General features: G+C 33.7%; 2 protein-coding genes across 2 annotated transcripts in view; one reads left to right on the forward strand and one right to left on the reverse strand.

The window, feature by feature from the left end:
- LOC309510281 (NACHT, LRR and PYD domains-containing protein 3-like) overlaps positions 1–17,404 on the forward strand; it is a 359,584-nt gene that overhangs the window by 305,936 nt on the left and 36,244 nt on the right. The gene's annotated exons all lie outside the window — the stretch shown is intronic.
- Positions 7,525–8,801, reverse strand: LOC309510289 (uncharacterized protein; the record flags this gene model as incomplete). Its single annotated transcript, XM_082191287.1, has 5 exons — positions 7,525–7,766; positions 7,958–8,047; positions 8,265–8,348; positions 8,540–8,605; positions 8,740–8,801. The coding sequence occupies 5 exons, from the start codon at positions 8,799–8,801 to the stop codon at positions 7,556–7,558; spliced, it is 513 nt and encodes a 170-aa protein (XP_082047413.1). The 3' UTR covers positions 7,525–7,555.

Raw genomic sequence — 17,404 nt, forward strand, 5'->3', positions numbered from 1 at the left:
TTTGGTCCTAGAGAGGTGCAGGCGATTAAATACTTTGAATTGTATCAACCTGTGCCTAACACAGATAGACGATGTGTATATTTTATGTATAGCTCTTTGCCAAATTTCATCCGTCAATTCTGTGTTTAGATCCTCCTCCCACTGTACCCTAAGAGATAGAAGAGATGGGCATTTCATGGCCTGAATAGCAGTATACAGCTGGGAGACACCACCCGAGAGATGGGGCTTGACCGTCAGACAATGATCAAGAGGGCTGATATTTGGTTTTAAGGGGAATGAACGAAACTGGGAACGGACAAAATCCCGGACCTGAAGATACCTAAAAAAATTTGTTTTTGGTAAACTTAATTCATTAACCAAATAGTCAAAAGAAACGAACGTGCCATTTACAAAAAGATCTCCCACACTGTTTATGCCTTTTCTAGCCCAGGTGAGAAAGGCCGTATCTATAAGCGATGGCTTAAAAAGAAAGTTTGAGGACAGAGGCATAGACACCAAAGCTTGTATGTGACCAAAATGTTTGCGAAATTGGGTCCATATGCGTAAGCTGCCTCTTACAATAGGATTGTCCGTATGTGCACCCACTGCCACTGGCAGTGGAGCACACAGCATTGAGGCCAAAGAGACGGACGAGCATGAATGTTGTTCCATTAGACACCAACTCGGACTACTCCCACCAATAGAAGCTCCATACCATATTACTAATTTGTGAATGTTTGCAGCCCAATAATAGTATAAAAAATTTGGTAGAGCTAGTCCAGCATTCTCCTTACGTCTCTCGAGAACTGTTTTCCGCACGCGAGGTATAGTTTTGTTCCATATAAATGTACTGATGTGCCTGTCAAGCTCCTTAAAGAATGATTTGGGTATGAAGATTGGGACTGTTTGGAATAAGTACAAGATCTTAGGTAGCGTTACCATCTTTATTGAATTAATACGTCCAGCCAAGGACAGGGGCAGAGTAGACCAACGATTAAGGTTCTCCTTGATCTGTCCTAAGGCTGGTTTGAAATTATTTTGGAATAGGTCCTTATATCTACTTGTGACACTTACTCCCAGGTATGTCATGGGGCCCTCTGTAGTCCTGAATGGGTATGAGTCGAAGGATCGATTCCGAGCCAAAACATTAATTGGGAACAAAACACTTTTGGTGAGGTTAATCTTGTACCCAGAGGATTTACCAAATTGAGAAATGGTGTCTAGGCATTCTGGGATTGAAGTCTCCGGATCTGATATAAACATCAGCAAATCATCGGCATACAATGACACTTTATGAACCAGGCCGCCCCTCGTGATACCCCGTATATTGTTATTACATCGCAATGCCGCGGCAAGTGGCTCAATGACCAGATCAAAAAGAAGAGGGGACAACGGACAACCCTGTCGTGTCCCTCTCTGAACAGTGAAATATTGCGAATTAAAGTTATTAGTCCTCACTCTAGCTTGGGGTGCTGCATACAACGTCTGAATCCAAGAAACAAAGACTGGACCAAAGCCGAATTTGCTTAGAGTTTTGAAAAGGTGTCCATACTCAATTCGATCGAAAGCTTTATGCGCGTCTAGTGAAATCACTATTTCTGGCGAGTGAATCGAATGTTTAGAATACATTATGTTAAAGAGGCGACGTAAATTGTGAAAGGACTGCCGGCCCTTTACAAAGCCTGTCTGGTCAGGATGCACAATTTTTGGTACTATAGATTCCAATCTTAAGGAGAGAATCTTTGTAAGTATTTTATAATCACATGTGAGTAGGCTGATCGGGCGATAAGACTCGCATTTAGTGGGGTCTTTGTCTTTTTTGGGAAGCACAGATATTGTGGCTTGGGTCATAGATGTAGGCAGTTTCTCTTGTTTGAGTGATTCATTGTAGACGAGGCACAATAAAGGTATCAACTTGGAGGCAAAAGCCTTATAAAACTCAATTGGATACCCATCTGGGCCTGGTGCCTTTCTATTTTTCATTGACCTAATTGCTTGACTAATCTCAGTTTCAAATATCGGCTGCTCAAGGATGGCCTTATCCTCCTCAGCTATAGTCGGGAGAGTTACATTGTCAAGAAATACATGGTCACTAGGATTGTCTGAAGAATATAAGGATGAATAAAATAATCTGAATTGCTCATTAATATCTTTGGGGTCAAGCTTAACTTCTCCATCCGCAGTTTGTATTTTTGTAATAAAATTGGCAGCAGAATATTGACGCAGCTGGTGAGAGAGTAACCTACTTGCCCGCTCTCCATATTCGTAAAAGTTTTGTCTAGATTTCAGAAATTTCTCTCCTGCTTCCGTAGAGGCAAGAAGATCAAATTCAGTTTGTAATGCTATTCTTTTTTTGCGGAGGTCAGCTGTAGGGGCCGAGGAGTGTTGCTGGTCAACATCGTGGATTAGATTGATCAACTCATTGTAACGTCTAGACCTGCTTCTATTAAGACGAGCAGTGTATTCTATTATTTGACCCCTAATATATGCTTTAAGAGTTTCCCAAAGTATTAGAATATCGGTGTCTGGCAGCTGATTAGTTTCAATAAAGAAATCAATCTGTGTTGAAATAAAGTCTACAAATGTTTCATCAGACAACAAAGATGTATTAAATCGCCAATTACATTGAGTTGGCCTTCTAACCTGGAGCCAAAGCTCCATAGTGACCGGAGAGTGGTCAGAGATAACAATGCTTTCATAACTGCAAGACTTAATTGATGAAAGCATTTTTTGATCCAGCAAAAAGAAATCTATTCTTGAGTATGTTTGATGAACAGCGGAGAAGAAGGAAAACTCCTTTGACGTAGGATTCTTAAATCTCCATGGATCTACTACACCACTAGAACCGCAAAAAGCATTTATAATAGTTGCAGATTTAGAGGGGGAAGGAGGGGCTGTAAATACTTTGGAACGGTCTAAAGAAGGTTTAAGAACCGTATTAAAGTCTCCTCCCAGAATCAGATGATGTGTGCCCAGCTCTGGTATACGGCCAAACAGTTCTTTAAAAAAGTCTGGGTTATCCCAATTTGGAGCATACACACTAACCAGGACCACCGGCACGTTATAAAGTCTGCCCTGGACAATCACAAAACGCCCGCATTTATCACTAATAACACTGGTTTGTATAAATTGTACATTTTTGCCAATCAAGATGGCTGTACCGCGAAATTTAGAATTTAATTCAGAGTGGTAAACCTGTGATACGCATCCTCTCTTTAATTTAGGAATGTCTGTTGTACGAAGGTGTGTTTCCTGTAGGAAAATTATCTCTGCTTTCAATTTGTTTAAATGTGAAAACACCTTACTTCGCTTTACAGGATGATTGAGTCCCCTCACATTCCAGCTCACAAATTTAGTCGCAAGTCTATTCATTCCATCTGCAGAACCCATGGCTGATAAAGTCCAACTCAGTGCTATTATGAAAACTCATCTCCAACTCTGAGAAAGAAAAAGAAGGTAAAGGGGAAAGGAACAAAAGTACAGAGACAGAAAGAGAGCAGACTGTGCAAAGTAAAAAGAAAACTTTTAAATCACCCATTAACAACACAGACCCCTGCTGGTCCCTCCCCAAATGAGAGACTGCACCCCCCCAACCTCCCAAGCCACTATGAAGTTTCATAGAAAGAAGAAAATAAAACTTACCGAGTGGAGCTGAGGCCCCACACAAACCTTATAATAACCATTTAGCTGAACATCTATAACATTAACAAGACTAATTGGAACCATTACTCAATATCCCTGTGTACATGGAAGAGAGAAGAAAGAAAAGAAAATAAATAAAATAAATCAAGTTATCAGTACTTTGATTTCTGCATATGTTAGAAAACGATTCTAAGTGAAACATGAAAAACCAAGCAGACATATATGAATTATTGTATATAAAGAAAAATAGAAAATAAATAATAAAATGAATAGATATATTATAATAATAGGCCTACTTTAAAACAGTCAAATTATCCATACTCGTTTCCTACATATTAGAAGACAGTTCTGAATGAAACATGAAAAAATAAAATACAAAAAATGTACGCCTCAGTCCGCATATGCAACTAGCCTAATCAGTACACTGTCCAATGTCACTGAACTGATCCAATGTCCCATGGCATTACACTGCAGCGATATTGATCCCCAACAACAATTGGTTCACTGCAATACTCCCACCAAATATACCAAGGTATGTAGCCGAACAAACTCCCATATTAATCACTCATAAGTCCCCTGACGAAGGTAACCGCCTTCTCTGGGTCAGTAAAGCTCTTCTGTTGGCCGTCCCGAGTCGTAATCCTCAGTTTTGCAGGATACAACAGCCCGTATTTTACTCCCTCGCATTGCCGTAATAACTGTCTCACCTGCCCGAAAGCCGCTCTCCGTCGCGCCACATTCTGCGTGTAATCAGGGAACACTCTGATAGTGTCGCCATTTTCAGATACAAGTTTTGGAGATGTAACAGCCTTTCGTAGAATGCTTTCCTTCTCTTGATAGTAGTGGCACTTGACGACAAAAGCTCTCGGTGGCTGCCCGTCTCCCGGGGCTTGCTGCAAAGTACGGTGAGCCCTATCAATAACGGGCGGTTCGTCCAGGCCCATCACTTTTTGTAAAAGGTTTGCAACGAAGGTGCTCGCTGAAACACCTGCCTCTCGTCCTTCTTTAACCCCAAAGATGCGTAAATTACATCTACGTGATCTCGCTTCCAAATCCTCAGCCTTTGCCGCCAAACTCACCACCTCTTTTTTCAGTTCAGCCACCTGCTGCTCCAGATTAGCGATAGCATCCGAGTGAGTGTTAGCTGCAGTTTCCAAGCCTGCGGTGCGCTCCTCTAGCGCGTTAGCTTTGACGTTAGCCTGATCGATTGCACCCTTCAGCTCGTCTCTCAAACCACTGATTTGCTTGCGTATTTCTTCATTTTGCATCTCTGCTTTCTCATCCATTTTCGCCAGCAGTTCGTTTCTCAATGAATTTATTGCTTGCAATATAGCTGACTGCCCCGAGCTCGTGCTTTCTGCTGGTTCGCTAGCTTTAGCAGCCTTCCTCAGGTCCGGCATATTTATAAGCGGCTCAACTCGATTAACAGAATAAAAACAGAAATTCTCACATTTTACCAATGCACACAGTCTCTGTATGGCTTCAAACTGTGAAAAAAAAAAGTGTCTTGTTAACGAATTTTAAGGTTCATGTGGGAGAGCTCAGTTAGACACGTCTACATCTCTCCGAGGCCCAACCGGAAGCCAGAATAAAACATTTTAAAAGATAATTGCGACTTTTTATCTCACAATTGCGAGTTTACATCTCGCAATTCTGACTTTATTTCTCAGAATTGCGAGATATAAAGTCAGAATTGCGTGTTATAAAGTCAGAATTGCGAGATATAAAGTCAGATTTGCGTGAAATAAAGTCGCAATTGCGTGTTATAAAGTCAGAATTGCGTCTTATAAAGTCAGAATTCTGACTTTTTTTCTCGCAATTGCGACTTTATATCACGCAATTCTGACTTTATATCTCGCAGTTCTGACTTTATAACACACAATTCTGATTTTATATCTCGCAATTCTGACTTTATAACACGCAATTGGGAGATATAAAGTCAGAATTGCATGATATAAAGTCGCAAATTGCGTGTTATAAATTCAGAATTGTGAGATATAAACTTTTCTTTTTCCCCCTTAGAATTGGACTTTATATCTCACAATTGTGAGTTTATATCTCACAATTCTGAGAAAAGATGTCAGAATTGCAAGATATAAACTCGCAATTATGTGTTATAAAGTCAGAATTGCGTGATATAAAGTCGCAATTGCGAGAAAAAAAGTCAGAATTCTGACTATATCTCGCAATTCTGACTTTATAACACGCAATTGCGACTTTATTTCACGCAATTCTGACTTTATATCTCGCAATTCTGACTTTATAACACGCAATTGCAACTTTATTTCACGCAATTCTGACTTTATATCTCGCAATTCTGAGAAAAGAAAGTCAGAATTGCGAGATGTAAACTCGCAATTGTGAGATAAAAAGTCGCAATTATCTTTTAAAATGTTTTGTTCTGTGGCGGAAACAAGCTTCCATACATTTTTCATCAGCTACTAACGTTACCCGCCTATGGAAGCTTGTTTCCGCCACTGAATAATAAATAAATAATAATAATTGCGACTTTTTATCTCACAATTCTGACTTTTTTCTCAGAATTGCGAGATATGAAGTCAGAATTGTGAGAAATAAAGTCGCAATTCTGAGAAATAAAGTCGCAATTGCGAGATATAAAGTCGCAATTCTGAGAAATAAAGTCGCTTTTGCGAGATATAAAGTCGCAATTCCGGGATATAAAGTCACAATTCTGAGAAATAAAGTCGCAATTGGGAGATATAAAGTCAGAATTGCACGATATAAAGTCGCAATTGCGTGTTATAAAGTCAGAATTGTGAGATATAAACTATTCTGTGGTAAAAAAAAAAAAAAAAGGGTTAGGGTTTTTTCCCTTAGAATTGGACTTTATATCTCACAATTGTGACTTTATATCTCGCAATTCTGACTTTATAACACGCAATTGTGACTTTATTTCACGCAATTCTGACTTTATATCTCGCAATTCTGAGAAATAAAGTCAGAATTGCGAGATGTAAACTCGCAATTGTGAGATAAAAAGTCGCTATTATTATTTATTTATTATTCAGTGGCGGAAACAAGCTTCCATACCCGCCCGCAAGGAGTTCATTATCCTATGGATTTACGTTAATAAATGTCTAAGGAGTTGTCAGGGTTTGACATTATTTGTGTTACTGTGCCAGCATATTTGAATAAATATTTATTTTGTATTAAAACATTGCTTGTTCATTTATTTTATTCAAGATATGGGGTGGTAAATTTGAACATGGATTTTTATACTTATTTTACATGTATACACAGACATTTTATGGAACATTATGTCATGAATATTTACCTTTAAGTCATGGAAAAGTCATGGAAAAGTCATGGAAATTTAATGGTAAAAATGTGTACGAACCCTGTTACTATCATGGGATTAACCCTCTGAGGTCTGAGGTGTTTTTGGGGCCCTGGAGGTGTTCTGACATTTGTTTTTTTTTCAGTTATTTATAAACATGTTAATGGCAAAAGTGTAAATTCACTCTATATAACACAAACAGGGCTAGCATAATATCTGATCAACATGCTTGTAAATCTTTGTATTTTTAAGAGAATAATGTTTATGCGTGGTTATTTAAAAAAAAATTCAGCAACTTTCTTTTTTTAAGAACACAAAACACATTCTAAATATGTGCCCACAAGACTCTTGACTAATATATGTTGTCGTTTCTAGTTCTGGCTTCAAAATGATGTGAAATTCATCCTGCCTGATCGTTCTCTTAAAACAATACATTGATTTAAACATTGTAAAACAGTTTTTTTTGTCAGAAGAGGTTTATGCGTGGGAGGGGTAATCGCTCATCAATATTAATGAGATTCAGACCAGGGGTGTGACATAGACACTCCCCCAATGACTAATGGGCCATCAAGAGAGGCAGCCTGAACAAAGAGGAGATTCAAAGGTTTTGTTTTTCACTGTTTTATTGTAATTCCTCTATGAGGAGGAACTAAATGTTTTAAATTTGCAATGTTTTAAACTCAGCTGTGGTCCAGGTTCCCGTGCAGGCAGGAATCTCAGAGTCTGTGGAACCATATCAATGTCAGTCTCTGTTTTCCATGACAGAGTAGACTGCTTGTTGCTTGTCTGAATGTTTGTCTTGGCCCTCTTTGCAACAGGTGTCTGATGATCACCATCACCTTTATAGCTGTAAAACAAACAAACAACTGTGAGCATGTTTATTACACAAAATATAACAACTGCATTTTAATCATTATAAGTAACATTGGCCAGATGCAAAGCCATACAGACACATAATGTTTGTATGGACTATGTAAAACCAGAATATGTAAACAGAATTATACTAATATCTGAAAGAAAGGGAATAAGTGTACTTACTTTTCAGTTGTTCTCAAAACTGAACGACACCTGTCGCGTGACCTCCCAGTGCGAGTTGCAGGTGAGGGTGAGAGTGATGCTACCACATTCCTATAAAAATAATAATATTAATATTAATAAAGGTTGAACAAAGTACTATGCCAGCACATGCATAACTGATGGACAGTCAGCATTTTGGTAAAACAACAAAAATAAGCTCTTTTATACTAACATTACCAATCACTAATTGTAATATTGTGCATACATAACAAGTATATAAACAAAATTGGTCTAACATCTGTAAAATAGTGGGTAAATATGTACTTACTCCTTCTGATTTCTGTCTGTGTTGCTGCGTGCCCTCTTAGTGCGAGTTGCAGTGAGAGGTGAGAGTGAGCAACCTACATCATTCCTTTCAAAAAAAAGTTGAAAACTATTATTATCATATAGAGTACTATTCCAGCACATGCACAACTGATGGGCATTAGCATGCTGATAAGATAGATTATCAACCAACCTCCAAAAATAAATAAACTCATACAGGCTCATATTGTAATAAGTATATAAACAAAATTGCACAAACATTGGTAAATATGTACTTACTCTTTCTGACGTTCAACTGTGTTGCTGCGCACCCTCAGAGTTGCAGATGAAGGAGATGCAGCATTCCTGTTTTAAAAAAAGTTGAAAACTATTATAACATAAATATTTCAAAGTATATTACCATTAGTCTATATGAATAAATGATGCAAATAATTGTAGACACGTGCTGTAGGCATATATTGTGTGTAATGGGCCATTACGGAGATAGCACAACGCAAACATTAACACATTTGCAATTCATCAGCTGGGCATATTTACACATTTCAGCACATACACACATTTGCAATAGATATTTGCAAGCACTCTTCATTTAAATATAAATTACTCTGAATGGAAAGTATGGAAATGGTCCAACCAGTAAAATCTGTAGCCTACGTTTATTTAAAATAGCTTGTCAACTAATTTCTCTGTACTGTAGGCTAATTGGCCTACGTGTTGTAGCCTAGTCATTAAAATTAAATAAAACAATTTAGTTCATATTTAGGTTTAAATAAAATCTTTTTTTTTTTATTTCATTTATGTTGATTATATGAAACGTGAAAAGCATGAGTCAGATCATGCGCAATCGCGAGACAAATGGAGTGGGCAGAGAAGATTTTGACCATTTCATTAAGTTTATTTTTTGTATAAAGCCTTTCTTTAAAGTGAATTTCGTTTTATATTAATTGTATCTTAATTTTAATAGTTGTTTCATCAACCAAATGCCTGTATTTAAAACATAAGAATTAAAAATAGCAGGAACTGGAGGCCTCATAAATGAACCCAAACTCATAAGCTTTGCCTAAAATACCAGAGAAATATATAGAAAGCTCGAAATGTGTTATTTTAAACAAAACTAGAAAAAAAGTTTGAGACAAACTTTAAGTTGGCTTGAGAAAGATTAGACAGATTAGTTAGAAAGCAAGAAAGCAAAAAAAAGAAAGAAAGAAAGAAAGAAAGAAAGAAAGAAAGAAAGAAAGAAAGAAAGAAAGAAAGAAAGAAAAGTGGATTAGAATGAAAGAAAGAAAGAAAGAAAGAATAGTGGATTAGAAAGAAAGAAAGAAAGAAAGAAAGAAAGAATAGTGGATTAGAAAGAAAGAAAGAAAGAAAGAAAGAATTGTGGATTAGAAAGAAAAAGAAAGAAAGAAAGACTAATTAGTTGAAAGGAAGAAAGAAAGAATGGTGGATTAGTTAGAAAGAAAGAAAGATTAGTTAGAAAGAAAGAAAGAAAGACTGATTAGTTGGAATGAAGGAAGGAAAGAAAGAAAGAAAGAAAGAAAGAAAGAAAGAAAGAAAGAAAGAAAGAAATATGGGCTTGGTAGAAAGAAAGACTAGTTAAAAAGAAAGAAAGAAATATGGGCTAGTTAGAAAGAAAGATTAGTAAGAAAGAAAGAAAGAAAGAAAGACAGAAAGAAAGAAAGAAAGAAAGATTAGTAAGAAAGAAAGAAAGAAAGAAAGACAGAAAGAAAGAAAGAAAGAAAGAAAGAAAGAAAGAAAGAAAGAAAGAAAGATAGAAAGAAAGATTAGTTAGAAAGAAAGAAAGATTAGTTAGAAAGAAAGAAAGAAAGAAAGAAAGAAAGAAAGAATTGTGGATTAGAAAGAAAGAAAGAATTGTGGCTTATAAAGAGAAAGAAAGAAAGAAAGAAAGAAAGAAAGAAAGAAAGAAAGAATTGTGGATTAGAAAGAAAAAGAAAGAAAGAAAGAAAGACTGATTAGTTGAAAGGAAGAAAGAAAGAATGGTGGAATAGTTAGAAAGAAAGAAAGATTAGTTAGAAAGAAAGAAAGAAAGAAAGAAAGAAAGAAAGAAATATAGAATTGTGGATTAGAAAGAAAGAAAGAAAGCAAGAAATAAAGAAAGAAAGAAAGAAAAAAGAAAGGTGGATTAGTTGAAAGAAAGAAAGAAAGAAAGAAAGAAAGAAAGAAAAAAGAAAGAAAGAAAGAAAGAAAAAAGAAAGAAAGAAAGAAAAAAGAAAGAAAGAAAGAAAGAAAAAAAGAAAGAAAGAAAGAAAGAAAGACAGACTGATTAGTTGGAAGGAAGGAAGGAAGGAAGGAAATATGGGCTTGGTAGAAAGAAAGACTAGTTAAAAAGAAAGAAATATGGGCTAGTTAGAAAGAAAGAAAGAAAGAAAGAAAGAAAGAATGGTGGATTAGTTAGAAAGAAAAAAAGAAAGAAAGACTGATTAGTTGGAAGGAAGGAAGGAAAGAAAGAAAGAAAGAAATATGGGCTTGGTAGAAAGAAAGACTAGTTAAAAAGAAAGAAAGAAATATGGGCTAGTTTAGTAAGAAGATTAGTAAGAAAGAAAGAAAGAAAGAAAGAAAGAAAGAAAGAAAGAAATATAGAAAGAAAGATTAGTTAGAAAGAAAGAAAGATTAGTTAGAAAGAAAGAAAGAAAGAAAGAAAGAAAGAAAGAAAGAAAGAAAGAATTGTGGATTAGAAAGAAAGAAAGATTTGTGGCTTATAAAGAGAAGGAAAGACAGAAAGAAAGAAAGAAAGAAAGAAAGAAAGAAAGAAAGAAAGAATTGTGGATTAGAAAGAAAAAGAAAGAAAGAAAGAAAGACTGATTAGTTGAAAGGAAGAAAGAAAGAATGGTGGAATAGTTAGAAAGAAAGAAAGATTAGTTAGAAAGAAAGAAAGAAAGAAAGAAAGAAAGAAAGAAAGAAAGAAAAAAGAAAGGATGGTGGATTAGTTAGAAAGAGAGAAAGAAAGAAAGAAAGAAAGGTGGATTAGTTAGAAAGAAAGAAAGAAAGAAAGAAAGAAAGAAGAAAGGAAGAAAGAAAGAAAGAAAAAAGAAAGAAAAAAGAAAGTAAGAAAGAAAAAAAGAAAGAAAGAAAGACTGATTAGTTGGAAGGAAGGAAGGAAGGAAATATGGGCTTGGTAGAAAGAAAGACTAGTTAAAAAGAAAGAAATATGGGCTAGTTAGAAAGAAAGAAAGAAAGAAAGAAAGAAAGAAAGAAAGAAAGAAAGAAAGAAAGAACAAAGATTAATTAGTTAGAAAGAGAAAGAAAGAAAGAAAGAAAGAAAGAAAGAAAGAAAAGATTAGTTAGAAAGAAAGAAAGAAAGAAAGAAGATTAGTTAGAAAGAAAGAAAGAGAGAAAGACAGAAGATTAGTTAGAAAGAAAGAAAGAAAGAAAGAAAGAAAGAAAGAAAGAAAAAAAGATTAATTAGTTAGAAAGAAAGAAAGAAAGAAAGAAAGAAAGAAAGAAAGAAAAAAGATTAATTAGTTAGAAAGAAAGAATAGTTAGAAAGAAAGAAAGAAAGAAAAAAAAGAAAGTAAGAGAGAAAGATTGATTAGTTAGAAAGAAAGAGAGATAGATTAGTTAGAAAGATAGATAGATTAGTTAGAAATAAAGAAAGATAGATTAGTTAGTTAGAAAGATAGATAGATTAGTTAGAAAGAAAGAAAGATAGATAAGTTAGTTAGAAAGATAGATATATTAGTTAGAAAGGAAGAAAGATCGATAAGTTAGTTAGAAAGAAAGAAAGAAAGAAAGATAGATTATTTAGTTAGTTAGAAAGATAGATAGATTAGTAAGAAATAAGTAAAGATAGATAAATTAGTTAGAAAGATAGATAGATTAGTAAGAAACAAAGATAGATAAGTTAGTTAGAAAGATAGATAGATTAGTAAGAAACAAAGATAGATAAGTTAGTTAAAAAGATAGATAGATTAGTTAAATTGATTCGTTAGAAAGTATTAGTTAGAAAGAAAGATTAGTTAGAAAGAAAGAAAGAAAGAAAGAAAGAAAGAAAGATTAGTTAGAAAGAAAGAAAGGATTAGTTAGAAAGAAAGAAAGATTAGTTAGAAAGAAAGAAAGAAAGAAAGAAAGAAAGAAAGAAAAGAAAGATTAGTTAGAAAGAAAGAAAAAGAAAAAAGAAAGATTAGTTTGAAAGAAAGAAAAAAGAAAGATTAGTTAGAAAGAAAGAAAGAAAGAAAGAAAGAAAGAAAGAAAGAAAAAAGATTAATTAGTTAGAAAGAAAGAAAGAAAGAAAGAGAAAGAAAGAAAGAAAGAAAGAAAGAACAAAGATTAATTAGTTAGAAAGAAAGAAAGAAAGAAAGAAAAGATTAGTTAGAAAGAAAGAAAGAAAGAAAGAAAAAAGATTAATTAGTTAGAAACAAAGAAAGAAAGAGAAAGAAAGAAAGAAAGAAAGAAAGAAAGAAAGAACAAAGATTAATTAGTTAGAAAGAAAGAAAGAAAGAAAGAAAGAAAGAAAGAAAGAAAAAGAAAGAAAGAAAAGATTAGTTAGAAAGAAAGAAAGAAAGAAAGAAAGAAGATTAGTTAGAAAGAAAGAAAGAGAGAAAGAAAGAAGATTAGTTAGAAAGAAAGAAAGAAAGAAAGAAAAAAGATTAATTAGTTAGAAAGAAAGAAAGGAAAGAAAGAAAGAAAGAAAGAAAGAAAGAAAGAAAAAAGATTAATTAGTTAGAAAGAAAGAATAGTTAGAAAGAAAGAAAGAAAGAAAGTAAGTAAGAGAGAAAGATTGATTAGTTAGAAAGAAAGAGAGATAGATTAGTTAGAAAGATAGATAGATTAGTTAGAAATAAAGAAAGATAGATTAGTAAGTTAGAAAGATAGATAGATTAGTTAGAAAGAAAGAAAGATAGATAAGTTAGTTAGAAAGATAGATATATTAGTTAGAAAGGAAGAAAGATCGATAAGTTAGTTAGAAAGAAAGAAAGAAAGAAAGATAGATTATTTAGTTAGTTAGAAAGATAGATAGATTAGTAAGAAATAAATAAAGATAGATAAATTAGTTAGAAAGATAGATAGATTAGTAAGAAACAAAGATAGATAAGTTAGTTAGAAAGATAGATAGATTAGTAAGAAAGAAAGATAGATAAGTTAGTTAAAAAGATAGATAGATTAGTTAAATCTATTCGTTAGAAAGTATTAGTTAGAAAGAAAGATTAGTTAGAAAGAAAGAAAGAAAGAAAGATTAGTTAGAAAGAAAGAAAGAAGGATTAGTTAGAAAGAAAGACTGATTAGTTAGAAAGAAAGAGATAGATTAGTTAGAAAGATAGACAGATTAGTTAGAAAGAAAGATAGATAAGTTAGTTAGAAAGATAGATAGATTAGTTAGAAAGAAAGAAAGAACGAAAGAAAGAGATTACTTAGTTAGAAAGATAGATATATTAGTTAGAAAGAAAGATAGATAAGTTAGTTAGAAAGATAGATAGATTAGTAAGAAAGATAGATAAGTTAGTTAAAAAGATAGATTAGTTAAGAAAGAAAGATACGTTAGTTAGAAAGATAGATAGATTAGTTAGAAAGATAGAAAGATTAGTTAAAAAGAAAGAAAGATGGATTAGTAAGAAAGAAAGATAGATAAGTTAGTTAGAAAGATAGATAGATTAGTAAGAAAGAAAAATAGATATGTTAGTTAGAAAGATAGATAGATTAGTAAGAAAGAAAGAAAAAAGATAGATAAGTTAGTTAGAAAGATATATAGATTAGTTAGAAAGAAATATAAGTTAGTTAGAAAGATAGATTAGTTAGAATGAAAGAAAGATAGATAAGTTAGTTAGAAAGATAGAAAGATTAGTAAGAAAGAAAGAAAGAAAGAAAGAAAGAAAGATAGGTTAGTTAGAAAGATAGATTAGTTAGAAAGAAAGAAAGAGATAAGTTAGTTAGAAAGATAGATAGATTAGTAAGAAAGAAAGAAAGAAAGATAGATCGATAAGTTAGTTAGAAAGATAGATAGATTAGTTAGAAAGAAAGACAGATTGATAAGTTAGATAGATAGATAGATAGATAGATAGATAGATAGATAGATAGATAGATAGATAGATAGATAGATAGATAGATAGATAGAAAACGTTTGAAGATAGATAGATAGATAGATATGGTTTGTAGATAGATAGATAGATAGATAGATAGATAGATAGATAGATAGATAGATAGATAGATAGAAAACGTTTGAAGATAGATAGATAGATAGATAGATATGGTTTGTAGATAGATAGATAGATAGATAGATAGATGGATAAGGTTTGAAGATAGATAGATAGATAGATAGATAGATAGATAGATAGATAGATAGATAGATAGATGGATAAGGTTGATAGATAGATAGATAGATAGATAGATAGATAGATAGATAGATAGATAGATAGATAGATAGATAGATGATAGATGGATAGATAAGGTTTGAAGATAGATAGATAGATAGATAGATAGATAGATAGATAGATAGATAGATAGATAGATAGATAGATAGATAGATAGATAAGGTTTGAAGATAGATAGATAGATAGATAGATAGATAGATAGATAGATAGATAGATAGATAGATAGATAGAAAAGGTTTGAAGATAAATAGATAGATAGATAGATAGATAGATAGATAGATAGATAGATAGATAGATAGATAAGGTTTGAAGATAGATAGATAGATAGATAGATAGATAGATAGATAGATAGATAGATAGATAGATAGATAGATAGATAGATAGATAGATAGATAGATAGATAGATAGAAAAGGTTTGAAGATAGATAGATAGATAGATAGATAGATAGATAGATAGATAGATAGATAGATAGATAAGGTTTGTAGATAGATAGATAGATAGATAGATAGATAGATAGATAAGGTTTGTAGATAGATAGATAGATAGATAGATAGATAGATAGATAGATAGATAGATAGATAGATAAGGTTTGTAGATAGATAGATAGATAGATAGATAGATAAGGTTTGTAGATAGATAGATAGATAGATAGATAGATAGATAGATAGATAGATAGATAGATAGATAGATAGATAGAAAAGGTTTGAAGATAGATAGATAGATAGATAGATAGATAGATAGATAGATAGATAGATAGATAGATAGATAGATAGATAGATAGAAAAGGTTTGAAGATAGATAGATAGATAGATAGATAGATAGATAGATAGATAGATAGATAGATAGATAGATAGATAGAAAAGGTTTGAAGATAGATAGATAGATAGATAAGTTATTAGTTAGACAGAAATAGCTTAAAGCTTAATTGAGTATCAATGGCTTCTAGCAGTTTACATTAAACATAGTTCAAACAGACATGGACTTTTGGTCAATGAAAGTCTATGGGATTTTTATGATTTTTAATATTAATTTTTAAGAAAACCATAACTCAAACCAGTCTGAAAAGATATAGCACACCAAGTCAGAACAGTATGAAGGTCTGACCCGAGTTTGGAGTATGTAGCTTGAACGGTCTAGGAGGAGTTAGAGTTGAAAATGTTTGGGTCAGAAGAATAAGAAGAAGAAGAAGAAGAAGAATAAGTTTAAATAGGATTTCAGTAAGTTGGCTTTCTCAAGCCAACTTAACTATTAAAAACGAAAGAAAACAGACTGCATGAAGCCTCTCTCCTACTTTATAAAGCATAGCCTAGACAATTTAAATATAATTACTCTGAATGACAAGTATGGAAATGGTCCAACCAGTAAAATATGTAGCCTACGTTTATACAAAATAGCTTGTCAACTAATGCAAGTAAATTTAAAAAGACTTACTCATCCGAAATATCCACGGCTGGATCAAGTCGCTCTTCAAAAAAACGTTCGTTGTCAGAGTCCTGTTCTTCTTCTGAGGAAAAAGTGAACTCTTCATTGCTATCCTGGGGTGCGTTTCCCGAAAGCATCGTTAGCCAACTATGGTCGCAAGTTCCCTCGTTGCCAATAGAGTTCAATGGACATTGCGATGAACTTGCGACCATAGTTGTATCTGAGATTGTGGAGTCACAGATGAAGGTTGTTCTGCTCTGGCTTCAGCTCTGAGATCAAACCCCTCACACCTGAGAGATCTGAATCTGTCTGTGAATAAACTAGGAGATTCAGTTCATCTGCTCTCTGCTGTACTGGAGGATCCTCACTGTAAACTGGAGAAACTGGGGTAAGATGAACTCTCTGATAGACACACATGTCTTTGTCCTCAGTAAGAATTTTAGGACTAAAATTAGCTTGTAAAATGTTCTGTAAACACTGAATCTCAGCACAGAAATCACAGGTGTACACAAATGTCTAATCTCATGATCTGGTATTAGTGTTCATTTTTACATTTAAAAAAAAATCCTTTAAATTTGATCAATATTTCATTATATTCAATAATTTTAGTCTGTTTCACTCTGACTGCAATGACATTCCTGTTCCCCATGTTATTCAACAGTGTTTTCCCCAATGATGTTCCTGTATAATAATTCAGTGGTTCTCAGCCCTGATCCTGGAGTTTCACCAGCACTGCACAGTTTAGATGTCTCTCTAATCAAACACAGCTGACTCAACTCATCAGCTCGTTAGTAAAGACTCCAAGATCTCAGGTGTGTTTGTCAGAGAAGAGAGACATCCAAAATGTGCAGTGATGGGGTTCTCCTGGGTGGTTTCTCAGATCTAAGAACGGACTTGTGTTCTTGCGGAGAAAGAATGTACGTGCCCGAATGAATAGTTCAGTATTATGTATGATTTTGATGCACAGAAGCAGGAAACGTAAATCATGTGTCTATCTCGTTAATCTAAATCTGGAGCGCCCAAAACTGTTCCTGGAGATCTACCTATCAGCAGAGTTCAGATCCAACACTCTGAACCAGCTCATTAAGCTCTTCAGGAGCACTTCAGAATGACAGTGAGTGGTGTTTGTTACTGCAGTGATTCCCACTGTTTCTGTGTCCTGTTGCATGAAGCCAGCTTCAGTTGCTCCCCTTGTAAATCTGAGATTATTTTGAGCAAACTCTATTTTTTCGGGCTCAAGAAGGTGGATTGGTTTTTAGCGGGTTCGATCACCATGGTAACTTGCGCTGCAGGATGACCTTGAATAAAATGAATGTATTCTGTGTTCGAGATCACAAACCAAAACTGGACCAATCAGCTGTGAGTAAAGTGACATGTATCTGATGCAATAAAGCCACT

Source organism: Leuciscus leuciscus (assembly GCF_965113295.1).
Source record: "Leuciscus leuciscus genome assembly, contig: SUPER_11_unloc_8, whole genome shotgun sequence".
In the NCBI taxonomy this organism is placed as follows: Eukaryota; Metazoa; Chordata; class Actinopteri; order Cypriniformes; family Leuciscidae; genus Leuciscus; species Leuciscus leuciscus.